The sequence below is a fragment of the Jaculus jaculus genome, chromosome X (assembly GCF_020740685.1).
Source record: "Jaculus jaculus isolate mJacJac1 chromosome X, mJacJac1.mat.Y.cur, whole genome shotgun sequence".
NCBI lineage: Eukaryota > Metazoa > Chordata > Mammalia > Rodentia > Dipodidae > Jaculus > Jaculus jaculus.
In genome coordinates, this window is record NC_059125.1 from 97,354,097 (window position 1) to 97,381,877 (window position 27,781).

Genomic DNA, 27,781 nt, shown 5'->3' on the forward strand with positions numbered 1-27,781 from the left:
AGAGGTCCCCAAGCCAGTTGCTAGATGTAGGGAATTAGATACCATCTCATGTTCCAATGTGATTAGACCACCTGCCCCACATGCAAAAGCCCACTTCCTAATCAGTTTTACGGAGGGCTCCGCAGATAGTCACTAATGGTATTGAGCTGGATCTGGAGTCTGCGTGAGCAGCAAACTCCGGAGATAAAACGCACATGTTGGATTAAGGCAGAAGCCTGTCACTAGGGTAGTGTCCTTCTTCATGCCATCCCCACTCCAATAACACCAGTCACCTATTCTCCCTTCACACTTCACCCCAACCCAACATTTCCCATGAGGCCTCTAGTCACTGGTCTGTTACCCACCCAAGGCCCATGAAGTGACTGGAATGTTCCTTTCCCTCCAATTATTGGTTCTAGGATCATGCCTGACAGCCATTAGCTACCTGCCTGGCCTCAGGCATTTACTTGATCTTTTAGGCCTGAGGCTGTGTGTGAACTGGGATTGAGGACAGCAGGACTCAGCACAAAAGGGTAAAGAAATGGAATATGCTGGAACAAAGCCAGCTCCAATGTAAAGCATTCTTTCCTTGCACACTGTTAGGCCCGGCTCTCGGCACCCCCAGTGACCACCAAGGAGAACCAAACACGTATGCAAGGGCAAGGAGCTTTATTTCGGACTTAAGCTCCATCTCTTGACTTCACCAACACAGTGGGTCGTACAAGAGCCCCTAATTTTGGACAAACCAAAATATTGTACTAAAAACTCTGAATCACACCAAAGTTTTATCTTTTTTTCCTTTAAATTGTGCCACTTCTTATCTTATTATAGCTACAATATGACAAGGCTATTAAGCATATATGATTTCCAATGCACATAAACACAGCTTAATACCCTTTAAAATTTAGATTACATTGATTCTGTATGGATTCCTAGTACATGCATGACAATGAAAGACTTTTTTACTACCAGCTAATATTCAAAGGTTTACAAGGGGGGTAATAGAGGAAGTGAAACAGAAAAATGTACACACAAGAAAGTTAACCACAGTCAAATAAAATTATCACAGTGAAGCACTAGTCATGTTTCCTTTGCAAGGAGAAGGAAAATGAATAACATGTACAAATACAAATTTTTCAGATATATAAACACAAAAGAGAGGGTAAATAACTGGTTTTGACATAATATTGTGTCCTTGACAATTGTACCAAATGTTGAATTAAAAAGTCAAATCTAGGCTTGGTGGCACACACTTTTAAACCCAGCTGTTGGGAGGCCAAGATAGGAGGATTTCTGTGCGTTCAAGGTCAGCCTGATACTACATAGTAAATTCCAGGTCAGCTTAGGATAGAGTGAGATCCTACCTTGAAAGACAAAAAAAAAAAAAAAAAAAGCCAGTATTCATTAATCTTTAAAGTATGGAAATCCAAGCACTTAATGTCTCATACATTCAACAAAAAGATCTCTCTTAGACAAACAAGACATTCTCCTCATGAGAGTTTCTTTTGCTTTTTGTCCTAAATTGCCTCTTTTGTCTATGCCCAAAGTATCCCAAAGTGCCTACTATAATTTTAAGCTGTCCCTGGTGAAATCATGACAATCAGGGGTAAGTGCTCAAGTTAGCATTGTGGTGTGAAAACACAAGGAAGCAGGGTTTTAGCCTATAAGAGATGTGTTTTTAGGCTGAGCAAAAAAAAAAAAAAAATGAGAATGCAAAAGTTTGTGAAGATTTTTGGTCAACTTTATATTTCTAGAGCCTGGTTAAGTGTTTCTACCCAGATGTGTCTTTAAGTTCTTTCCTGACCAGGGCCATCTCATTTCTCTCTATATTCGCTTTAACTGCTGACACAAAGCTGAGTACAAACAAAGACGGGGCAAAAACAAGAAATAGGAGAAAGGTCAGGTTCTAAGAAGTATTTGCAGTATTTGTCACTTACTGTGTTATATCCTAAGTTGAGGTAGGATATGAACCCATCTTGCCTTGCTACAAAGCCCCAACTGCTAAGCGTTGTGCAGCCTGTCTCAGGGCCTGTTTCTAATTTCTTTTTGCCCCAATGAGCTTCCTTATATCAGAGTATGGCTGAGGGCCCTGGGCTAGGCCAAGAAAATGAACGATTTTTACTCCACAGTGGAGAGCCCTCAGTGGATGGGGGTACGGGGAAGGAGGATGTAAGAGTATAACCTGATAGGAATGTGCTCAGCACCTGGTAGTGTCATACAATGAAACTCACAATTAAAAAGTAGAGACACTCGTTGTATGGGCAAAGGAAGAAGTAGGGGCATAGGGAAAAGACAGAGGGAGTGAGGCAACTATGATCAAAATCCATTTCGTACATACATAAAATTTGTTAAAATAACCCAGGTATGGTGGAACATGAATTGCAGTACTCAGAAGGCTGAGGTAGGTGTTAAAGATTGAGTTCCAGGTGAGCCTAGGCTAAAAGGAGACCCTTCCTAGAAAAAAGCTAAAAAAAATAAATACATAATTGTCAAAATAAAGAGGAGAGACTAACTACATGGAAAGAAAGGACTCAGTAAAGGGGTCATACAAGATGGAGAAAAGGGAGGGTGGTTGGAGGGGACTATGATCATGGTATATTACATATATGAATAGATGTTTTCAATTTAAAAGATGAATGAATTGAGGGCTGAAATGTAGAGTAGAAAGTCTGTCTGTAGGGGCTGGGAGTTTTTGTTTGAGGTATCCCTAGCAACTCTCCTTGAACCCTCCCAGAAGCCAGCTTGACTTTTGATGGCCAGCTGACCACCTTTTTCTTTAGAGTTGCCAACTTGACAAATCAAAATACATGACAACTGGTTACATTTGACTTTCAGATAAGTAATGAGCTTTTTATTTTTTAAGTAGAAGCATGTCTCATCTAGTACTCTGGACATATTTACACTTAACTATTATTTGGTTTATCGAGAATAAAACTGAATTGGGTATTGTGTATTTTATCCAGCAACCCTATATTTCTTGGGCATGATGATTCAGAAAGTAGAGTAATAAGAGCTTCCAGAGTGTCCCCGACAACACTTAAAGCAGCTACTTCAAGCATAGACTTCCTGTGGTGTACTGGTGGATGCAACTAAATGGTCGCAGATTTCCTGGACTTTACCAGTTTTATGACTGAATGTCCCACATCCTGAGAAATAACTTTCTTCCTGGCAAATTGGAAGTTGGACACCCTAATGATTGTTTTTACCTAAAGGAGCTGGAGACTTTGATAGCCAACAAATGTGTGGTGAAACTGCTTTGTGATTGCCAACGAGTATCAGTGTTTCGACCAAGCACATGGCCAAGTTGCTATTTTAAAGATAGGCTGGTTCTGGGGAAGTCTAGAAATCCTAGGTCTGATAGGTGCTGGTACCAGAGACCTCTAAAGTTCATCCTCTACTTATTAAATATTTATCTGGCATTTTGAAAGATTCTGTGTTACCTTACCTGATTATTATTACTATTATTGTTTTTGTACTGTAACTTAGACACTGACATAAGAATTTTGTGTTCATTATCTTATATAATCTTAAACCTGTGAGGTCAACAATATTATATCTTGTTACAGATGAAAAATAGAAACTCTGAGACCCACTGTCACAGAGTTGATATCCCAGCCTCCGTAGATCTGACTGACAGAGTCTATAGTTGATGATATTATTTTCAGTACTAGGAACTAGATGAGTGCCTTACCCATGCTAAGAAAGCATTCTACCATTGAGCTACATATGTCCTCAGCCCCAGAATCTATGGCTTTTTGTTTGTGTGTTTGTTTTTGAGGTAGGATCTCACTCTAGCCCAGGCTGACTTAGAATTCACTATGTAGTCTCAGGGTGGCCTCAAACTCATGGTGACCTCCTACCTCTGCCTCCTGAGTGCTGGGATTAAAGGCGTGCAGCAAAGTTGTGTGCCACCATACCTGGCAGAATCTATCTTTTGAATCACTATATTCCATGTTCATATGGAGCCCTGGCTATGTGGAAAGCCTGATTGATTTATATCCTGCACACTACAATTCCAATAGGTTCCCTCTTGCTGAGTTTTCTCTGAAAAAGGGATGGCTACTAACAAACCAAGGTATAACCAGTCTCTCCAAATGGAGCTTTCAAGGTAGAGAGCCAACATTTCTACCAGCCACCTTCATGTTTGCCCACTTCGAGGAAATCTGAGGACAGCTGATAGCTCCAGCCCCTGCCAGGACAGGACTCATGAGGCTTATGACTTACATACTGTGGCTCTCGGTAAGGCAGAGTCCTTGGAGGGAGTCTCTTAGGCAATGAACTGAATGGACTTTCTGAGCCTGAACTGCAGTAGGGAGACATTCCACAGAGGGTTTCCTTATCTTTCTGAAGATTCTGCTGTGGGCAAGCAGGAGAGACTGCAGGGAGCTGCTGCCACTGTACCCTTTGAAATCCTTCCAAGAATTGCTAGATTCTGCCTGTGGAAATAATTGCAGTGTGTTAGACATTTTGAAGGATTTTCAAGGATAACCCAAGGAGCAGGGAAAACCCTGTTTGGAGGGTCCTCCAGGGGAATTATTTTTTAGACTTTATAGTTTCAGGCTAATTGTGCTTAAAAATGAAAGTATTTTGCTCTGAGGGCTGGGATGCCCATGGCCTTGAAGGATTAGGCTATGGTAGAGGATGCATTAACCTCGTCTAACTGAGGGGCTGGGGATTGGCAACAGCTCGGCAGGGCTGACAAGTGACCTTAGCTCTAAGGCCCAGGGTCCCTCATCAACTCCTGGTTTCACAGTAAAAATCCCACAGCAGTGGAGTTTTGAGGCAGCAGTTGTTGGAGTGAGGGCATGCCTGGAGATAGGACAAGGTCTTGTTCCTCCTTGTACCAGGTTATGGGATATTCTTGAACCAAGACTAGTGGGGAAAATAGCTGTCCAGGCTTTATCTAGGGCTCAGCTGAGTCATGGGAGGGAGAGGAGCAAGCAAGGGCTCTCCTTGGGGGCTATTTGTTCTAAGCTCCAGCAACATGACTTGTGCTTACTTGAAGTGTGTACCTCTCCACGGGGAGGACTGAGGTTTTTTCTCCCTTCTTCCTTCTGGCTGTTGGCCCAGTTTCCCAAGGAAGCTTCAAGGTTAGATAATGTGTTCCATAGAATCCCAGCTTTCCATTGTGGTGTCAGAGCTCAGCTCAGTTTCTTTGAAAAGTATAGCAAATGTTATTGTTGTGCTGGATGGAGTGTACTCGCATCTTTGTAAAGGATGCTCAGGGCTGTTTTGAAAGTAGGAGACTTGGGCAGCTGCCATAGCCAATCCCTTTGGGGACAGATGCATCCCTCATTATTAGAGGAGCCCAGACAGGGCAAAAAGACCTGTTCCCCTAAAAGGCTGCCTCGTGGGTGAGGGTCTTTTTGGGTAGTAAAGGCTCATGTTTTCTCCTACCATAGGTAGCAGGGCTAGAGCAGCCATCCCTTCCTCATCCAGCTATGTCTTAGAAGGGGTTCCCTGGAGTCCCGCACCTTACAGCTTAAGGTGCACTGTGTTTTGGAATAGGCCAGTGTTTGAGAGAAACACACAGGAGAAGGGTATTGTCAGGATAAGTGGCAAGTGAGGTAGTGGAAGCCAGTCAACCTGCTGTAATGACTTCTTCAGTGTCACAAGCCACTTAAAATCAGTGGAAGAGACCCGAGTGGCCTATGGACTGATTCCCTCAACCCAGTCTGGGGGACTTTTAAAGGAAAAAAATTAATATACTGACAACAAATACACAGGATTCCCGATTGCAACCATACCAAAGGGCATGGAGTGAACTCCCTTCTCCTCTTCCAAATTCCCATCCCTTTCTCCAAAAACAGTCACTCTTACCAGGTTACGTACACTCTTCCAGAAATAACAGAGATTTCCCTTGAGAATGTTTCCCTTTTTCTCCTCCAGGTTAGTCTGAATCTTAACTTTAATGATTCTCCTTTTAAAAATTATTTATTTATTTGAGAGAGGGAGGATGGGAGGAGGGAGGAGAGGGAGAGAGAGAATGGGCCTCTAACCACTGCAAATGAACTACAGATACATGCACCACCTTGTGCATTTGGGTTATGTGGATCCTGGGGAATCAAACCAAGGTCCTTTAGCTTTGCAGGCAAACGCCTTAACTGCTAAGCCATTTCTCCAGCCCTGATTCTTCTTTTTATGACCTCATGTTTTAACCATATAAAAATAGAGAAAATAATAAAATAAACCTCCATATAGTCATCATTCAGCCACAATAATTATCAGAATTTGGCCAATGTTATTTCATCTAACCATTACTAAAATTTTCTGGAGTATAGTCATGACATTTCACCATAAATATTTCTCTATGTATTTTGAAGCTAAAGACCTTTTTTAAAAAGCATCCTAGATTGGGGAAATAGCCTCAATTGATAAAGTGCTTCCCTAGCATTCATGAAGCCTGGATTAAATCTCCAGTACCCCCTCAAAAAACACCCCATATATTGGTGTTATAACCCCACCTAACAAACACATAAAAGATTCATTTGTGGGCTGGAGAAATGGCTTAGTGGTTAATGTGCTTGCCTGCAAAGCCAAAGGACCCTGGTTCAATTCCCCAGGACCCACGTAAGCCAGATGCACAAGGTGGTGCATGCATCTGGAGTTTGTTTGCAGTAGCTGGAAGCCCTGGCATGCCAATTCTCTTCCTCCCTCCCTCCCCCCCTCTCTCTGTCTCTCTCTCTCTCTCTCTCTCTGTCTGTCTTTCCCTCTCTCAAATAAATAAATAGAAATAAAATATTCTAAAAAGGTCATTTGTGTCGTTTAGTCTCTACTGACTTTCACTGATTTCAAATACCACAAATGCATGAAATTTACCTCTGCACTGTATTGTGAGCATAAGCCTCCTACTTACCTTGAGAAGAACAGAGGGTTGGAAACTCAGGCCAGAGCAGATTGAAGTCTGCCCATCCTCCCCCAGACTATTCTTATTCAGGAAAAATCTCTGTATTTAAGCATCCTTTCAGATCAGAACAATTATCCCAGCAAGTTTCAAGAAATGAGTCTGTAAGCTGGAGAGATGGCTTAGCAGTCAAGTGCTTGCCTGTGAAGCCTAAGGACCCTCGTTCAAGGCTTGATTCCCCAAGACCCATGTTAGCCAGATGCGCAAGGCAGTGCACATGTGTGAAGTTCATTTGCAGTGGCTGGAGGCCCTGGTGCACCCATTCTATCTGCCTTTTTCTCTCTGTGTGTCACTCTCAAATAAATAAATAAACAAATGAAAAACAAACAACAACAACAACAACAAAGAAATGAGTCTGAAAAGAGGTGTTTTCTAACGGTGGTTTTGTCCTTTGCATGTTAGGTGGCACTGGGAGACCTGCGTCTCTCTCCCATCAGTCAAATGTGAAAAGTAAAATCAGACCACTGGAGCTACATTTGTTAACTAAGGACAGTTTTATCTCTGCTGTACTCAGAGATAATTTCATATTTGTAACCTCTCTATAGGGGCTACCCTATCAAAGCCAGCCAAGTTTTTGTGGTGGTGGAAGTGGTTAAATGGTTAGCTGTTTTCTCCACACTGCTACTAGCTGTTTGGTATTTCTGAGGCACATTTTGTTTATTTACTTATTTTGCATCTGTATGTGTGTGATGTGCATATGTGTGTGTGTGTGTGTGTGTGTGTGTGTGTTTGTGAGCACACATGTGGAGATGCCAGAGTTTGACATTGGGTTTTTTTTTCAAACACGCTCTATCTCACATACTGAGTTAGGGTCTCTCACTTGAACCCAGAGCTTGTTAATTCAGCTAGCTTAGTTCACTGGCTTGTCCTGGAGATTCCCCTGTTTCTGCCTTTCAAGCCACAGGAGTACAGTGGGCCACCACACCATCACTGCTTGTAGGTTGAATCTGAGGATCCAAACTCAGGTCCTCATACTTGTGGAGCAAACATTTTGTCCATGGAGTCATGCTCCCACCCCTCCTTGGGCACTGTTTTCCAGAGCTTAATCCCTTGGTTGTTTTGACTTCCAAGCTAAGCTTTATCTTCAAGCCGTTAGCATTGCTCCCTCACAAAAGCACACCAATTTACCAGCCAGCTACCCCTGTTTATCCTTGCATTGTTTGTGTATCTCTAGGAGAAACAGGACACCCTCCACTCTCTCCACTCTATGCCAGCTGAAAGTGTGTGACATCTCTGGCCTTCAGCCCTCAGTTCTTTAGCCAGAAAGACATGGCCAAACCAATCGGCATAAAGTTGGGTGTGGAAAGTTTTAGCTGTAAGTACATAGGATATCACACACTGCCTGCCTCCCTTGGAGTGTTGTATGCTGGGAAAAATTGCTGCCCGCCTTCCAAAGCTTGGTCTGTAATGCTCTTGTCTTCAGGAGGAGAAGCAAAGCCTCTAATCTAGAAGCTCAAATGGCAGCAAGTAAGCCTTGGCTCTCACTGATACTGTGCATTCTCTGTTCCCTTTACTATCTATGTGGGCATGAAGAACTGAACCACCTGTTTGAGCATTTAAGCACTTATTTAATTTTCAGGAATAACTTCAGTCGCCCTCTTTGAATTTGTGGTTTCAGTGGGACAAAGAAAAATCACTTGTTCTGTGGCCTTCAAGCATCTGGCCCTATGGAATGACAGAGGAGAGAGAGGGTGAAGGTAATATCCAAGTGTTCTGTAGTTATTTGCAAGAAAGCAGCACTACCAAACAAAGCTTGATCAAGGGAGTCCAGATTCTTCCCAGGTCCAACCAGAACTGCATGAAGCAAACTGTTTACAAGTTTCATATAATTCAGCATTGTTCCCACAGACACCCAAAACAGGCCACAGACTAAAACCATGAAGTCTGGCAGTGCCCTCTTGAGGAATCCCTGGGCATTGCAGGAGACCCCCTGGAATAGACATTTTGCCAAGGGCACCCAACAGAGCTAGTAGAAGCAGAATCACAGAAGTGGGTGAAATTTAAAAAGACAAACTTCTTGAGGACCTGTATGAAACCCCGGCTATAGGGAGGGCTGGGGAGAAGGATGCAGAGGGAGTTTCTGGACACAATGTCAGAAGGTACAGAGCAAGTAAAGCATACTAGATCCTGGGAGATTAGGAACCTTAAGAGCACTGGGGACAGTGTGACAATCACCTTGCTAATCCTTCCCTCCCTTGCCTCCCCCCCACCCCGTCATGGGTTTAAGAGCAAGACTGAGAGGAGAAGATCTGGAGCATCAGCAGGAAGGGAAGGAGAGGAGGAGGGGTGGAGAGGGATGTTGAGACATGCAAAGAAGATATAACAAGTGGTAAAACAATCAAGATGGAGGAGAGAAATGTGCCTCAGGGGGATATGATTGATAAATTGGTGTCTATGAGTCTATAAGGGAGACATATTTCTTCTGAGTTAGTGTAAACAGCCCCAGAGCTGCTGCTGAAAATCCAGGGGAAGATTTATAAGAGGGTTAATGTGAGAAGCTTCTCCTGCTCACAGATTTGCCTTGGCTGGTCAAGTTATGAAATGTCTTCTCTTTCATGCCCTCCATCAGAACACTCAAAGTTTAGGATTAGTTCCTTCTGCTATCTGAGGTGCTTAAGACATATGTTTGGAAACCTTGTGCTCTTGGTCACCCCCTCCTCCTCCACAGCCAGTCTTATGAGGACTATCCCACAACTGTACTTCCGTGGCAATCTATGGCAGGAGAGCAGACCGGGAGAGAACAGAGACTATTAGAACACTTACCATCAGTTATATGACCTTAGTCCAGTGTTTGGAAAGCCACTACTATACTGTCGCACTGCAAGGGTCCTTTCACCTTGGAGATAGTATTGGAGCAAAATATCTGGAACAAGCATCAAACACTGCATGACTGAACTCCAGTGTACTCAGCCATTTCCAAACAGCAGAGCTCAAGCCAGAAACATGTAAGGCCATGGCCCAAAGAGAAAACTATAAGACACAATCTTTTCTCTATTCTTCTACAGGAAGATTCTGTTCTGATCACTTTTCCCTTCTCTCCTGTCTTATCCCAGAGCAAAACTATAGGCAAACATCATACCTTCCTTTTTAGGAGTACCAGATGCAACAGGTTGCCCTCTTGTTATATACCAACCAGTTTCCTTAGAGGTTATCTGGGGGTAGACTCTTATGTCTAGATCAAGAGAGCTATGGCTGTCTGAGGGAGACAGGACATTGACAAGGAGTCCAGGTAGACATTGATTAAGGCTTACCTGTTCTAGTAAACCTTCCCTAGCTAGTCCCACATAACATTAGGCATGCAGATATTTCCGTAGTCTTTAGAAATCAGTATTTTTTCACTATGGAGGTTTCATATATTATTCCCCTGTTTTGCTACTTGACCATTTCTTTTAAAACAATGTTTCTTTCTTTGAGTCAAGGACTATGTTTCCAGTCTTCTTATCACCCTCGCTGCCACTTATCTACTGTTCTATTTCCAACCACTGCTTGCTTCTAGCTTGGTCTCAGATTTCTGATGGACACTATTCTCTAGATGGAGTTCTGACTTTGTAATTTCCAGATTGTATTATTGTCGTGTATCAGGCTCAGCTCTCCTTGCAAAACACCTATCTCCTTAACTCTGGTGTTTTCTTCAACCTATCCTGTGAAACTCGCACAGGTCTTTCCTTCCTCAGGATCTCTGTTATCCTATCTATAAAATCATAATTTTAGCTTCCCTCAATGTGGTCACAATCCGCTCATGGGATCAACAGCTTTCCTTTTGTCCTCATCCAACTAAAAACCTGAAGGATTGGGAAGAAATCATTTTCAGTGGCAATTATTTTCTTCTCTATTGTATTTCTGGAGCTGGGAGGAGGGAATGCATGCTTATTTACTCAAGTAGAGGGAGAGTAAAGATAGACAGGGCCAAAGGCAGCTAGGAAAAGGGTTGGCTCGGGGCATATTTGGATGAACTCTGGGATATCATAGCATGTAGAGTTGTGACCCTGCGCCATCATCAGCTATCATTCTCATGCTTGATCTGCTGTATCACACACAAAATAGTCTCAAGGATCAGTTAGAAGCTTCTAGATCTCCTTCATTTTATTTCTAACCCTAATCCACATTTCCAGTTGTTTTTGCAATAAAATGAATTTGTAGAGAAGCCTTAGAGAAAAAGAAGAAGAATGAAAAAATCGAAACAATTGACAGTGAAAGGCAGAAAGATAAGATAGATCCCTTAAAGAAGGGAGTATCCCCAAGGAGGTGGGGACAAGGGGAGGAGAAAAGGAGGAGGAGAGGAGGAGGAAAGCAAGCCTGTCCCTTTAAGGGGGTTGGCTGTCAATCAGAAAGCCCTTTTCATTGCAGGAGAAGAGGACAAAGATACTCAGACAGAAAAAGTAAAGGACAGGAGAAGGCGACTGGAGAGACTAGGATCCTTCCAGCTGAACAAAGTCAGCCGCAAAGCAGACTAGCCAGCCGGCTACAACTGGAATCAGAGTCCCAAAGACATGGGTGAGTTTCAAAAACTTTAGCATCCCAGATGCATAGGAATTCACAAGAAAATTCCCAACTTTGAGGTTTGGGGTTTTCAGTGGTTTAAATAACTTGTGCTTTGTCAATTGTTTTCTTTTCATTCCTTAGCATTTAATTGTATTAACTCTTCTGCTATACTGAGCATGATGTTTTATTGTCAAAGAATTCTAGCACCACGTGTGGAGTGTCACAGATCCTTGGAGAGAGTAATGCATGTGATCATGTGCCCTCTTACCACCTTAATTCCTTCTATCTTCTTTCCCCCCCTCATTCTTAAGCCCTGATTATGTCCAGGTTAGCTGGCTATACTGGTTCTGTTGGAGGCAACTGAGTGTTGAAGAGCCTTCATGTGTGCCAAATAACAGCTTGCCTGATACAAAAGTTGTGATCCTGTTTGACATCAGTAGAAACTCAGGGGTTAGGGAACATTGTACTCAAGCTTGACAATGGTGATGGAGACTGTTGTAGGTTTTGGAAATGAAGATGTGTGTGTGTGCACACACACAGATACAGGAGATCACTTCTTTTTTCTTTTCTTTTAGTTTTTCAAGGTAGGGTCTTGCTTTATCCCAGGCTGACCTAGAATTCACTATGTAGTCTCAGGATGTCCTTGAACTCACAGCAGTCCTCCTACCTCTGCCTCCCAAGTGCTGAGATTAAAGACATGTGCCACCACACCTGGCCAGCTGACCATTTCTATCAATTATCAGGAGTTGACCTGAATACTGCTGTGACAGGGATGCTGCTGAAGGTTAAGGACTCTTTCTGAGTTGGCTGAGAATGGAGGGCTTCTTTTAATTCCACAGAGTAGCTATGAAGTTCTATTCAATGGGAGGTGTGGCAAGCATGAGGATCTTTGTTCACATAGGATGTTGCAGAGGCATGTACATACTGCTCACAGTTGACAAAACAAAGGTAGCAATTTGGGCACACCCTGAATGAAACGAGACTTAACTGTCCTGTGTATTCACCATCAAATATAGTATCCAGTAGCCTATGACAAGATCTACAGAAGTAGATTTTCAATTATATTGAGCTGGTAGCAGCCTTAAGGTTATTTCTTCCCAAATCATTGAGAGATCCCTGTGAAGCATATGTTCATGTAGAAATGTTAAGAGGACAGAGTGCTATACTAAGACTCAAACAACCAGGTTTGGATTTCAGATCTGCCTCTAGTAAGTTCTGCACAAATGGGCAAGTTGCCATGAATCACCATTTCTTGTAGGAAATGGGGGTAGCAATAACTGCTTTGATTACTTTTAGGGTTCAGTATCAAGTAATAATGGTATGGAAATCCCTTTAACAGAGACAAGATATAATAATTATGATGACACCTACTACTACACAGTAATGTGTATAGGTTGACACTTCCTCTTTCCAAGATGGTTGGATTTTCTTTGTACACACCTTGTATAAAATTTATTTGATCAAGTTAGTGTGACAAGATGAGAAGTAAATGTTGGAGGAAGTCAATTCCTGCCCTGGATTCAAGAACCTTATCTAATGCAAGGGCAACTGATTGTGTAGGCTGTGCATTCAAATTGTGGGGTAGTAAAGAAGGATGTTGAATATACTTTCTCAGGAGATAAAAGAAAGGACAGAAACAAATGAGGTGATCACAGGAACATTTTCTCATAATGGAGGCTAGATGATTTCCTCCAGAGAAAGATCACAGATTAAGGTATAATTAAGACTGTGTATTGGAGTGAATAATACTTGGATCTGGTATACATGATGGAGTAGCCATTGAGTTTCAACCATTCAACCACAGTAGCTCAAACACTATAAATTTTAAACCATGTCAGACAAGATACTGAACTGCTATTTCTTCTTGCTGTTTATTCTTCTTATTGTTTATTGTAATAGAAAAATTGGGTTTGGAAGAGGCTTTAGAAGTCAGCTAAACTGGATCCAGGTATAGTGACACATGGCAATAGAATTATAGCATTCAAGAGGCTGAGGTAGGAGGATCAGGAGTTTAAGGCCAATTGGCCAGTATAGCGATACTCTCACTAAAAAAGTTATCTGAGCCATTCCTCAGTTTGTGATTCATTTCTGTGACAACTAATTAAGCATTCATATAGGCTCTGCTTAATCATTTACAGGTACAGGTATCTTATTACCTCAACCACAGAACCCCTTAGGATTGGAAGTGAAGAGGATCACTGAATTCAGTGGTATCTGCCCAAAATAGTTATGGGAGGAAGTAATAGCTCATTAAAACTTTGTCTAGACTTAGAAGGAAAATGCTCCAAATGAGTGTTTGAGAAAAACAATAGAACAGGAAAGGAGCCAAAGAGTTATAGTGATTATTCTCTGCTCAGTAACACAATGTCATTACCAAACAGCAAAGCATTGGCTTCCTAAAGCCTGTTGTCATCTGAGAACACTAGCTGTTACCTTGGTAACCAGACAGTGATGCTTTCTTACAAAAGTAGCTGTCTGCTTGCTGCTCAGTGTAGTTTTGGCTGGCCTGGAGTGTGTAGCCCAGGTGAAAAATGTAGCAGCAGAACAGAGGTCGAGTTTTACTAAGTGCATGAAGACTGTGAATCCCATCAAAGTGGCACCACAAGAATGCCAGGGGATAAAAGGAACTGAGATTCAGATCAGCAAACGGATTGACTCATCTGGAGATAATGACTAAAATGATCAAGGTCAGCATTATCACTCCCTCACTTCACCTTGGACCTGCCTAGCCAGTGGAGCTCTTGGAAAGCCAGAGAAATTGAAGATTTGCCTTGAGTTAGGAGTCTTTCACTTTGGTTCTGAGGCAGAACATAAAGAACACTACCTAACAATCTGACAGTAAACAACAAAATGTTTGCTCTCAGGGCGTGGTTGCGCATGCCTTTAATCCCAGCACTCAGGAGGCAGAGGTAGGAGGATCACCGTGAGTTCAAGGCCACCCTGAAACTACATAGTGAATTCCAGGTCAGCCTGAGCTAGAGTAGACCCTACCTTGAACCCACCCCCAAAAAAAGAAGGTTTGCTCAGCACTTTCTGAGTAGTAATATCTTCAAACTTGGGAGGGTGTGGGAATAACAACAGTTTCAACCCCTTAAGGTAGAACCCCAGCCAGTGCTATATTTTTCTTTGATATCTTTTTGCGTAGCATCTTGAAAACCATTCTTTAGGTACAATTTTGTGGGACAAAAAACAACATAGAAATGCCCTCCATGTCTCCAGAACTTCAGGGCTGGGGAAGATCAAGTCAAGGCAATAGTAAATTGATAACAAAATGACACATAAGTCTTGGTAGATGAACAGTTTTCTCTTCCTTGCCCACCCAGAGGCCCTACCTAGTGTCAAATTAACATCAAAAAATTCAGCAACTACTGATTGGTCAGTCCCTCCTTGCCTTTACAAAATGGCTGTAAGGGTGTTCTATATACTATGCACTGGACACACAGATCTCTGCCATGCAGGACTCTATAAAAGAGTCAGTGACATACCAAGGAAGAGAACAAGTTGTCCAGACCAGCTTCACACTACAACCAAGGAGAAAGGAAGAACTAGTGGCAGCTTGTCTCCCCCTCCTGATGTTTGCATAAAGGAAGGGGCGTGTCTATGTGTGTGTGTCTGCCTATCTGTTTGTGTCTATCTGTATGTGTGTCTGAAAAGGATTTTAGGAAAGAAGGAAGGTAGTTCAGGTGCTGTTACTTGGTGATAATAATAATACCTGTCTAAAGAGAAGGCTGGAGTTCATTTCTATTGAACCTTGTCCACATAAGTTGGTTATCAAGTAGTCTTGGATTCCTAGGTTCAAGTGGCTGGAGAGCTTCTTTCTAGCACTTGAATATGGTATATGATATCAAACAGAAAAGACAAAATCATAGTCAGTGCTTTTTTCCTACTAAAATGAAGCCACAAGCAAAACTCTTTGTCTTTGTCACCTCCTGATGATTGTTATTTTACTCGAAGAACCCACCCACTGATCCCCACCCAGCACTAGTACCAGTCACAGCTACTCTAGTATCTTGGATATAGGCCCTAATCAAGGAAGCCTCTGTTCATGGGTGAGGTTACAGGGTGGGTTCTGGGAGGAGGGGAAGACTGTAGTACAGATTAGAGACTTAGGGAGATGGGGCCAGTTTCTCACTCAATGGGCCTGCCTGTTGTTTAGCTCTATTGTATAGGGTTCTATCTCTCCCTTTGTCAACTAGATTCAAGGGACAAGCTGGGAATTGTGAAGGGTACAATTGCTCTCTTTCTACCATTCCTTTCGATGAAAGCCCTTCCTCTCCTCCCTTTGATGAGGTCCCAGATTCACACTGAATTTCCATCATGGAGCTAGTCCTTGAGGCATGCCTAGGGCATGGGAAAGGAGGGAGGGCTTCGTAGCTCTTGGCTCCTGCTTAAAGAGACAGCATCAGGATCAACAGTACTGGGATGGGCCTGGATCTGAGAGTCACAAAGGTCCTGTTGATCTCTGACTTAGAACATTGATGAGAAGGGCTTGACGTTCTATTACAGATTGATCAGGCTCATTTTGGGAATCTGGAAATAAATGAACTTATTTCATTACTTATATTTTACTCACAAGATTTGGTTACATCCATTTTAATATGGGGTAATAGGTACCTTTGATTTTCAATTTGCATATATTAATTTATTTTCCTAAACAAGATAGTAAGTTCTCTGAGGAAGAGTTCATGGCCCCTAACTCCCTTCTGTTTCTCATAGGACCTAGGTTACTACTAACATGTTTAATGCTTGTCCTCAATCCACACAAACAGAAATAACAGGAAAACCCTGGAAAGGGTCATTATTTTTACCCATGGTCCCTCATCAAAGTCAGTCAGTTTTACCCAATTGAATTGTGTTATTATTAGTATTATCACCACCATCATCATTATTAGGTTATTTTATACCAATTTTACCATGTCGCAGTTTGTACTTAGCCTGGAAATGTGTTTTGGCATTCAGCACCCTGTTGATCATGAGCTATTCTGAAATAGAGATTGTGGTTTCAAGCTGTTGTGTACTCATACCCAAGTCCCTTTCTTGGGTTATAACAAATCAAAGTGAGTCCAGTAGACATCTTTTGAATGCATTGACTGAGGATAACTTTGATGAAAAGACAATATCTTACATGTTCTTAGTTTTTCCCAGCTGGAATTCAAAAGTTAATTTATGCTTGAGCAAAGTTACTGAGATTTTTCTCATCTGCTGAACTTACATGTCCTTAGAAAAAATATTTCATATCATCTGATGCTTATGTTGATATTGGTAAACTGTTCAAATCTATCACTGCTCAACAGTGATAGATTTATGGAAGGGCATTTATTAAAGATTCTACATTGGAGACTTATTGAAAGTCATGCGCTTCTTGGCTCTTCCTTTGAATACCAATGGAGCAGAAAATAGGGTGTTAGGTTATGTGTGCTCTAAGAAAATAGAGAAAAAATAAATGTAAAAAAGAAAGCATTGGTTAGTAGTTTAGAGTTGCTTCCAAGACTTAGCTCTTTGTCACCCAATAAGAACACTACATGTGACACTTTCTGGTTATTTTGATGTTCATCATGGGATCATGTATCAAGGATAATATGTCATCCTTTGGGCATTTCATCACTTGATAAGGGGAAAAATCATCTAGAGAGGGCATCAGCTAAAACTTTGAGTGGATTTCTCTGTCTGGCCAGCAAGAACTCAAGCTCCTCCATCCCTGATCACACCTGCACCACCATTTAGCCTGCCCCAGGATGAAAAGGCTAGGGTGAGTGAGTGGGCCCAGGATGGTCACTTGCTAGGGTGGATGGCTGTCCTTACCCTGGTCTAAACAAACAGCCCTGTCATTGTTTCCTGGTCTGACCCCCTCCCCACCCCCAGGCTGGCGAGCCCCTGCAGAATACCAATGAGGCTCCTGAGATCTCAGGGGGAAACAAGGGTTCTTTGTCTGGGAGAGCTATGGAGGGCTGTGTCCAAGTCCTGACCCTTTTCTGGGGAGAGAGGGAACAGTGGGGTCACTGACCTTCCCCTCCCCCACCCCTAGACTTCAGAGACCTTCTTTACTAGAAGATTCTGAGTTTGAGGGTGGGGAGGAGTTGTAAGGGCAAGGAAGGAAAATGGCAATGTTGTTTACATCAAGACCCCTATCTTGACTTATAGAATATATCTAGTATACTAACCTATTGAGCAAGAAGAAAATCCATTTCTGGAATGTTTCCGAAGAAATTGTAATCAATTTTTGCTGTGTTATTTTTCTTTCTTGTGCATACATGTGTGAATATACACATTTGTGCATGTGTGTGCATGTGTATACACATGCCATAGGCCAGCACCAAAGAGGCACTCTTACCAAGCACTCTTGCAAAGGTCATGCTGAATAAACTCAGCCTCCGCTCACAGAAGCACAGCGACAAACTCATGATTTCTTATGGAGACCAAGTTCTCCAACAGAAGTGCTTTAGTTCATGGAGAAGGAAAGGAACTCAGGTCTTCTGCAAATGTTTCCTATGCATTTGATTTAGCTTGGGCTCCTGAGGCTCATCTGTGATATAATGTAGAATGATCTTTGAAGAAGAGACTCTTTGAAATCCAGAGATGCTCTGTCATTTCAAGGGATGGTATATAATAGGGCTCACTTATTTTTGTGGTTCTGATAGCAAAGACAAATGCCTCTATACCAGCTTTCCCATGATTGAGATAATTTAGTTCATCAAAATTTGTTCACATTGATGTGACTTAGCCATGCAAATCACCAAATGTTTAAGCATCCAGGGCTAAATGAAACTGTGCTGGTATTAAGAGGCTCGGGCAAAAGACTTCTATTTTCCATGGTGCCCTATTAAAGATAAGGGAGCTTCACTTGAAGAAACACTTGAATATAAAAACCCAAATCTTAGAAATCAGTACAATTTATTTTCGTTATTTAAGGGTCATAACATGCTTATCCAAAATTAGCATGTTCCCAGGCACATTTGCTGGTTCTTTGTGTGTAAATATACCATGTAAATACATATAGTGAAACAGATTTTACAAGGTATGTATGTGTCTATATGCACATACATATTATATATTTTATATATGTGCATATAAATATATTAAGTATATAGTATGACATCAGTTTATGCACATACATAAAATTAAGATTTTTTTTTTACTTTTTTCAAGGTAGGGTCTCACTGTAACTCAGGCTGACTTGGAACTCACTCTGTAGTCCCAGGCTGGCCTTGAACTCACATCGATCCTCCTACCTCTGATTCCAAAGTGCTGGGAGTAAAGATGTGTACCACAATGCCTGGAAAAAGTATTTTTATCTAAAGCATTTTGAATTTTCATTTTTCCACCTTTTGCAGCTCTTGTTCAGAGGCCAAAAGGACTCACCTGTTTATTCATCTATTCAGTTATCTAATTGGCATTTGATAAGTTTCATTGAGATAGCACTAGAACTTTGGACATAGCTGCTTCCCGAGACCGTGACTAATTACATGTCTTCCTTGCTTCTCAGCAACCCTGGCACAAGGGGCAGGGGGATACCAGGTCTTGGAAGCTCTGAACTTCATAGGAATTTAGGATACCTGTATTCCAAGGCCTGTGTGTTTTTGCAATGCCAGAAAAAAATGTTTCATGCTTTGCTTCCTTTATATGAAGTCTCTTTGTAGTTGTATTGACAAGATCTTAGTGTAAGACCAAGGGTAGGAAAATTGACAAACTTCAGAGGGCAGCCATGCAAAAATCATGAAGCTTACATTTTTATTACTGTGTATAATAGCAATTTTCCTATTATTGCTTCTTATCCTGTGTTAGGTTCCTTCATTTTTGGATGGGTCCCATATATCTAAACTAAAAAGAATTGAGTTTCCTTGTAACATATACACATCATGTTCAGGAATATCCAGAATCATGAGGTTTCCATTATGCCCTCCACCTGGAATGTTCGTTTAGCTCAGATTTGATCTGATAATAGAAACATCTCTGGACAGCCCTCAGCCCTTCTGGAAATCCAAGTACATTTACTTCTGTAGCCATTGACTTGGCTGCTGGGAATTGTTACTTGAAAATATTACATCTGTTTGGATAATTCTTCCTCAGTAAACTAAAGAATCACATCTGACAGAGTGTATGACTTTTTATATTCATATCCCACATAATACCCAGCACAATTCTGGGCACATTTATTCCATAATTCATGAATGATTTTAAAAAGCAAACAAACAGACTATAATGATTAGAAAAATTGACTGATCCGATAATTTCTCTGGCTTGCTACTTGAATTATTAAACTCTTTTAAAAACCATAAGTTCTGGGGCTGGAGAGATGGCTTAGCAGTTAAGCGCTTGCCTGTGACGCCTAAGGACCCCGGTTCGAGGCTTGATTCCCCAGGTCCCACGTTAGCCAGATGCACAAGGGGGCGTACGCGCCTGGAGTTCGTTTGCAGAGGCTGGAAGTCCTGGCGCGCCCATTCTCTTTCTCTCTCCCTTTATCTGTCTTTCTCTCTGTGTCTGTCACTCTCAAATAAATAAATTAAATATTAAAAAAAACATAAGTTCTGAGAATTGTGGATTAAATTTCAAGAATGGAACAAAATAAGTATTCTGAGTTCAGTGTATAGCTATACCACCCTGAACATGCCCAATCTCGTTTGAATTTATCTCACATTCAAAATAATAAACCTTGTAGATTGTCCTTTTGAATTCCAAGGTGACCACTCTGGACTTGGGATCTAGGGGCTGCCTGGACTGGCATATTGGATGAGCAGATGGATATCTGTTGTACATAGCTGACTCTTTACTGTCCTTTTTCCCCAGGCTTGTTAGAGTGTTGTGCAAGATGTCTGGTAGGGGCCCCCTTTGCCTCCCTGGTGGCCACTGGATTGTGTTTCTTTGGCGTGGCACTGTTCTGTGGCTGTGGACATGAAGCACTCACAGGCACAGAAAAACTTATTGAGACCTATTTCTCCAAAAACTACCAGGACTATGAGTATCTCATCAATGTGTAAGTACCTATCTTCCCACACAGACCAATCCTTTTCCCTCACTTGATTTTTGAGATGTAGTAGAACTCATCTTTGCCTTAATGACTAGTAGGCTATCACGGGGGAGCCATACAGGCTTCCTGAGATTTCGCTCTGTATATAGTGTCCACCTGTGCCATATTGGAAATGCGCAATGGGAGGACAATATCAAGCCAATCTAACCCCTCTCTGTTTACTCACATATGTACTAATTTCTGCTGGATATGGTTAATGTTGTTGGAGTTGCCTTCACAGTGGCAAGTATGGAGAAGCCAGTGGAATCCAATACAATATTTACATAGACTAGGGTCACTGCTATTGGTCTGCTATGTTGCTCATACATGCTCAGGCTCTTTCTGGCTCCTAGAGCAAGTCAGACTCCCTCACCTCACCCCCTGTCTCTCTTATAAACTAACACCTCTGAAGAGTCAGGCAAGGAGAGTAAAGCCTTTCCAGGATGCAGGGTAACAAAGAATCACAGGAGGAGCCTTTACTCCTGGCCACCTGATCCTTGGCTCCATTTTTTCCAGTTAAGATAAAGTGAAAGAGGAGAAACCTAATGATTTAAGAGCCTGTAGTTTTGTTAAGGTGCCCAGGTAGGTATGAACGTCAGTTATGATGCAAGACAAGAACTAGGGGATCTTCAATGAGTAAGGTTGTCTGGTTTATGCAGGATCCATGCCTTCCAGTATGTCATCTATGGAACGGCCTCTTTCTTCTTCCTTTATGGGGCCCTCCTGCTGGCTGAGGGCTTCTACACCACCGGTGCAGTCAGGCAGATCTTTGGCGACTACAAGACCACCATCTGCGGCAAGGGCCTGAGCGCAACGGTAACAGGGGGCCAGAAGGGGAGGGGTTCCAGAGGCCAACATCAAGCTCATTCTTTGGAGCGGGTGTGTCATTGTTTGGGAAAATGGCTAGGACATCCCGACAAGGTGATCATCCTCAGGATTTTGTGACAATAACAAGGGGTGGGGGACAATGGGCGTGAGTCTGCGGCCTCGTCCCCACTCAAGGCCGAGTCCTCTCTAGAGGCTTGGCTTTTGGGTGAGGAAGCGACGGCTACAGCCAAACGAGATGGTCAGGAAGAACGTGGTGCCTGCCCGGCTTAGTCTCACCTTTCCAAAGTTCCCTAGAAAATTGCATCTCAAACTGAAAAGCATGAGCTTTGTAGGGTGTTTTGCGCAAGAAGACCATTTCTAAGCCATCTGTTGGTAGCCCTTTACTCCTTTCCTAGCAGAGGCCACAAGAGTGGATTTGACTCCACAAGAGTCTGAAATGCTGCTTATGGGATTGAGGGGGGTGTGCATGGAGAGAATTATAGAAGTGACATAATTAACTACAGGGTGCAAGATTATGGGATTTTACATTGTTGGAACTCCCAGAGAGAATTAGGGAAGACTTGCATATTTAATTTTTTCTCTTTGCCTGAGGGATAACCATGCTTTTAGTAAGACATTGGTTTTCAGTCCCCACAGTTAAAGACCTTTTGGGGGCTGAACATGTGTGGGTTGTGATGATGTCTTTTTGTGACCAGCAATTAGCTTAGAATGGTTTTATATTTGAAATTCAAATCTATTGGCTTTGTTCAATGACTAGGGAACAAAAATCCTGTGATAAGTAGCATCTTGTAAACTCAGCCTAAGGCACAAAATGGCACAACTTTCTTTCAAGACCTTTTTTGGTTTCTTTATACCTTATCTTCCCCAAATCTCCTACAGCCTCTCTAACCCAGGGATCCTCCTCACTCCAACTCCAACTCCCACCCCTTCCCCAAACCCCCCATCACACTTTGGGCCACTTCTCTAGGAGATACTACCAATGACCCTTGGCAGTTGCCCTGTTCACTAATTTCACTTGGGGGAGATGCCTTAAATTTGGTTTCATTGGCACATGCCACTCCAGGATCTCCCTGTTTGTTCTTTAACATCTGCAGGCTGATACTTATCTCTAATCACCCTATGTCAACTGTTTTAGTTTGTGGGCATCACCTATGCCCTGACTGTTGTGTGGCTCCTGGTGTTTGCCTGCTCGGCTGTGCCTGTGTACATTTACTTCAATACTTGGACCACCTGCCAGTCTATTGCCTCCCCCAGCAAGACCTCTGCCAGTATAGGCACTCTCTGTGCTGATGCCAGAATGTATGGTGAGTTGAATGTGGGTGACCTAGATCCTCTACCAACTATAAAAGGAATATATGCTTGTCTTTTAGAGTAAGGAAGGCAGTGATTATGGCAAAAATGTAAGATGATGAAAGTCTAGATCCTAGTTTGTTAATCCCATTCCCATTGAAACTGGAAGATTCTTTTCCCTGGGAAGGAAGCATGGAAGTGGTAGGAGATCTCTTGGCTGTGCTCACTGCTTTACTTTGGTTGGCTGCTCTTCCTAATCACAAAGCAGTACATTTCAGTAAAAACACAATGATTTCCAACTGTTCCCTAATACCTTAGCTTTTATGTACAGTTTAATAAGAGGACTATGATTGCTGCAGCATCTACTTTATAGCAAAGATACAGAGGGGAGAGTGGCTTTGGGGGAAAGTCTCCATGCAGTTCTGTAACCCCATGAAGTTTACCATGGCTATTTTTTTTTTTTTTTTTTTTTTTTTGCATCTTACTTAGGTGTTCTCCCATGGAATGCTTTCCCTGGCAAGGTTTGTGGCTCTAACCTTCTGTCCATCTGTAAAACAGCTGAGGTAAGTTATTTGGGTTATTTTATAACAGAATGGCTAAGAATGTAAACATTTCTACCCATAATCAGAGTTTCTACCCATGGCTTTCTATTTTAAGGATTATCGTATTGCCTTGTTAGACTTTGAATTAACAGATTTCCCTTCTATAAAATATTGATCAAGTATGCCCAAGTCACTAACCACAGATGTGGAAAACATCCATTTTCCCCAGAGCTGCATAGAAAGACTTACATTCCAAAATTCACCCCTTTGAAAGAGAAATGTATAGATTTAGGTAAAGATAATGCTTAGTGGAAACTTCCCCAAATGAAAAATCTCATTGTTTTAGTTAAAATCATCTAAATGGGCTATGCTCAGAGACACACATAGATTCTATAAAATGCTTTCAATTTAGAACTTCTTAATCTCTGAGAGGTAAAATAAGTACATTTTGGAAAAAAAAAAAAAGAAAAACACTATTGAGAACAAACATACACCAATGAGGCAAGGAAATAAAAGTAATACCCGAGAGGAAGGCAGGAAACTATTTCTTTGAAAGGAAAGGGTTGACTTTAAAATTTGGGACCCTGGACACCACTGTTGGGAATCAGTTATTTGGGAGCTTTATATTCTGTCATGAATATTCCAAATTCTTAATGCTGTGGTGCTACGTGTTATGATGCACACTGGAAAATGGGAGGCCTAGATTTAGTGAAGTAAAAGTTTAGTTAGAGATACAAAATTAACATGCAAGAAAAGATATCAACCCATTCAAAAAGCTGTAGTCACTATTTACAGTGACACCTATAGTTCTCTCTCTCTTGCATTTTCCTCCAGTTCCAAATGACCTTCCACCTGTTTATTGCTGCATTTGTGGGGGCTGCAGCTACACTGGTTTCCCTGGTAAGTTGTCTTTAAATGATCTTTGCACATAAATAGTCCTGAGATAGCTTGTGTATAGTTAGGCTAAAAGGCAAAAAGATAGATTCTTATCAACTTTGAAATGCTAGAGATAAGTTATGAAAAGAGACAGCAAGTTGTAAGACTGTATACTTCTGGTATGGGTTGGCAAAGCAGAAAGATGTCAGAAATTATACAGGAACAAGAAAAGTAGAATGAAGAAAGATGTAAGAGATTCATAGTTATGAGTGATTATACTGAACATTTACTGACTATGTAATATTTCCAAGTGCTTTGCAATCATAAATTATAGTTAATTCTCAATATAGCTCAAATAGTGACAAGAACACTGAAATATTGGAGCTAAGGAGATAGTTAAGTTGGTAAAGTGCTTGCCTTGCACTTTACACTTAAGTTTGATACTTAGTACTCATATAAAATGCCAAGCATAAGTATAATCTCAGGATGGGGAGGCAGAGACAAGATGATCCTTGGGGCTCACTGGCTTGCCATTCTAGTCTAATTAGTGAGCTCCAGGCCAGTGAGGAAGTTGTCTTAAAAGGGGATGGACAGAACACCTGAGAAATGACATCCAAAGTTGCTGTGTGACCTCTACATGCATGTACACACATCTACCTTGGCACCTACATAGAATCATGACACACACATACACAAAACAAAGAACACTGAAATATCACTAAATAAGATTTGCTGTAGCCAAAGATTCTATATACTACAAACATGAATCTATCTTAAGCACTCTGCAGTAGATTTAGTTACAGTCATGTAAACACAGGAAGGACCGCCTAACATTATGACACTTGTCATGACTATACTGCAATCCTGTGTCCCAAGTACACTGTCAATGCAGTGTGCTCATTATGGAGGTATAATAGCTAAAGCACCGAAGGGCATGGCATTTTACCCGAAGTCACTGAGTAAGCAGTGAACTCCAATAATGAGCTTCTACAACTTCGAGCATCCCTCCCCCACTACTGCTGAGGCTTTCATAAAAGGTCAACTACATGCTCATTTTGTTAAATAAATGGATGCACAAAGCAGAGGAGGGCTGTGATGCATAGTGTAGCTACGTGGCTGTAGTAAATACCCTATGACTTCAAGTCAGTCAGACAAGTGGAAGTGGCTGAGCACATAGTTGATGTCCCTGAGGAAAATTTACTGCTAGGCTAAGCCTAGATGTAGGATACATCTTTATTTATTCAATTGTTTGGGCTTTGGGTAATCAAATGGAAGTATCTTATGGAGGATATCTAGTCAAATGTATAGAAAAAAAAGAGTGCTGGGTGATTTTTTTTTTCTTTTGTTTTGTAGAAGAGGACATTTCCATTTATTTAGATATAATTCTATTTCTACCCTTCCTCATTCCCAAAGGGTTTTAAGGGGAGAAAACTTTTTTTTTTTCTACTGTCACTCATCTTCTCTTTTCTGTTCCCTACAGCTCACCTTCATGATTGCTGCCACTTACAATTTTGCCGTCCTTAAACTCATGGGCCGAGGCACCAAGTTCTGATCTCCCACAGAATTCCCCTTTCTCTAATAGCAAGGCTCTAACCACACAGCCTTATGTGCTGCGTCTCCCATCTTAACTCTGCATTTGCCACTGACTGGCCCTCTTTACTTGATGAGTATAACAAGAAAGGAGAGTCTCGCAGTGATTAATGTCTCTCTGTGGACTCTCCCTCTTATGTACCTCTTTTAGTCATTTTGCTTCACAGCTGGTTCCTGCTAGAAATGGGAAATGCCTGAGAAGGTGATTCCCCAGCTGCAAGTCATAGAAGAATGGAGGCTCTAATTCAATTTGTAAGCATCTCCTAAGGATCAGGAAGTGCTTTCTTCTCAAAAGGCATTGATGGCAACAAAATGGAAAGAAAGATTCTCAGGTAGAAAGAAGGAATGTCTTTGGTCCTCTTGCCATCAATAGGAGCCAAATATATTCTCTTTGGTGTATGAAACAGAGAACTCACTCCTGTCTCTTTTTTATCACTGAAGATAGAAGAAAAAGAGTACCCAAATATGCCTGGCAGCTGGGGGAAGGGGTTAATGCAAGGATCTTTCACCCTTAGAAAGAGAGCATTGACCCCGATGGCAGTGGACTGTTTAAGCCCTAACTCAGCCCACCTTACTTACAGCATAAGGGAGCATAGTGTCTAAATAGAAAAGGGAGCATCTAGACTTACACCTCATTAGGAGAGAAATAGGGTGTTGTCAGAATCGTCTCACTCCCTTCTCCACGATAACAGCTACCATGACAACCTTGTGGTTTCCAAGGAGCTGAGAATAGACAGAAACTAGCTTACATAAAATAAGACTGTGCCCTAAGGAGCGGTAATTGCAAGTGGCTAAAGGTGTAACTCAAGATGGCCCTTGGGTAGATGCAAGACAGTTAACTCTTTGGATAGCATGTCTTTTTTCTGTTACTTAGTTGTGTACTCTGGCCTCTGTTGTATCTTCAAAATGGTGCTCTTTTCCTGGGATTTTATCCATTCAGTCATAGTAAGTGATTTGAAAATCTTGATTTGGTTCAGAATGATGCCCATTTCATATTTCCCAATTTGCTTATCACTTGTTTGGAGTTGTATCAAAAAAGTGTGGAGAAGGTTTCTTGGTTATAATTCTTTCAAGAAGAAAAATTAGATAGTAAGTATCATAAAGAATGTTTGAAATTGGCTAGTTACATAAATCTATTTGGATTTTCTACAAGCATTCTGCCATTTGCAGAAACAGATTTGCTGAATTTGAACCTTAGTTTGAATAACCCATCTGATCATTTTTGCTAGCTAATGAGGGATAGTTTTACTTAGTGATGTTATATTGACATTCTAAGGGTCAGGCTTAACATAGAGGTTATTTACTCCTGGTATATATAGCTCACATAAGAGAATGCACCAGCTGTCAGCTATTTGGTTGGTAATAGTCCATGGAAAAGGACAGACAGAATTTGAAACCTGAAGAACTTCAGATTTCACCCTTATCCTGTATTTTTTAAGTTTGGATTGAAAAATCTCATCAGTATTTATTGAAGAAAAGGTGTTAGATCTTGTGTTGTATTATTGTTTTGGCATTTTCCCCCAAACTATTTTCAGTAAAACTTAAGGAGATATAAGATCTTTACAAACTACTAAAAAACAAAACATTTGATACCGGTATCTAAACTAGGTTGCACAGAATGAAGAAAAGGGAAAAGGTTCTGTAAGAAACCAATCAAGATAAAGGAAAGTGAAGTAATCTATCTTGTGTTTTGTTTTGATTGAATAACATAACAAATAACAAACCCTTCCTTGAAAACCTTACACATACATACACACAAGTACACACACAGAGTTAATCAACTGAAAGTGTTTTCTTCATTTCTGATATAGATTTTTGAATTTAACACCCATAAAGAATAAACTTTTAGAAACTTATCTTACAAAATGTATTTTATAAAATTAAAGAAAATAAAATTAAGAATGTTCTCAATCAAACATTGTGTCCTTTGACTTAATCGTTCTGCTTGACCTCACAATAGGAACTTATGAATTATACCTATCTTGAGAACCTGATTTATTTTTACTTTTCGGGACATATGAGTCATTTTTCCCAATACTTTATGCAAAAACCTAGTAGATAAATAAGTCACTTCTGTTTTATAGCTGGAAGCACTAAGAAATAATTGCAAAATAAATTTCCCAAAGAATCCCAGAAAGTTCATGTGTGAACTTGGATTAGAACTCAGGCCTTTTTCCTTCTTGTTTACAGATTTATTTTCTCTTGGATTTCAGAATGTTCAGTTCATGTTGAGTCAATATGGTTTCTTGGCCAGTGCTAGGTCACAGTTAAAATAAATTAGTGACA

At 41.3% G+C, this 27,781-nt stretch overlaps 1 protein-coding gene across 2 annotated transcripts; it reads left to right on the forward strand.

Annotated features, from left to right (window-relative positions):
- Positions 1–11,239: 11,239 nt before the first annotated feature.
- Positions 11,240–27,317, forward strand: Plp1 (proteolipid protein 1). 2 transcript variants are annotated; one of them, XM_004659166.3, is made up of 7 exons: positions 11,240–11,377; positions 20,150–20,336; positions 21,029–21,290; positions 22,333–22,501; positions 22,977–23,050; positions 23,864–23,929; positions 25,386–27,317. In XM_004659166.3, exons 1-7 carry the CDS (start codon positions 11,374–11,376, stop codon positions 25,455–25,457), a joined length of 834 nt encoding a protein of 277 aa, XP_004659223.1. In that variant the 5' UTR covers positions 11,240–11,373; the 3' UTR covers positions 25,458–27,317. The 2 variants fall into 2 exon arrangements, with proteins under 2 accessions (XP_004659223.1, XP_004659224.1); XM_004659167.3 differs by having other exon boundaries at positions 21,029–21,185.
- Positions 27,318–27,781: the final 464 nt, after the last annotated feature.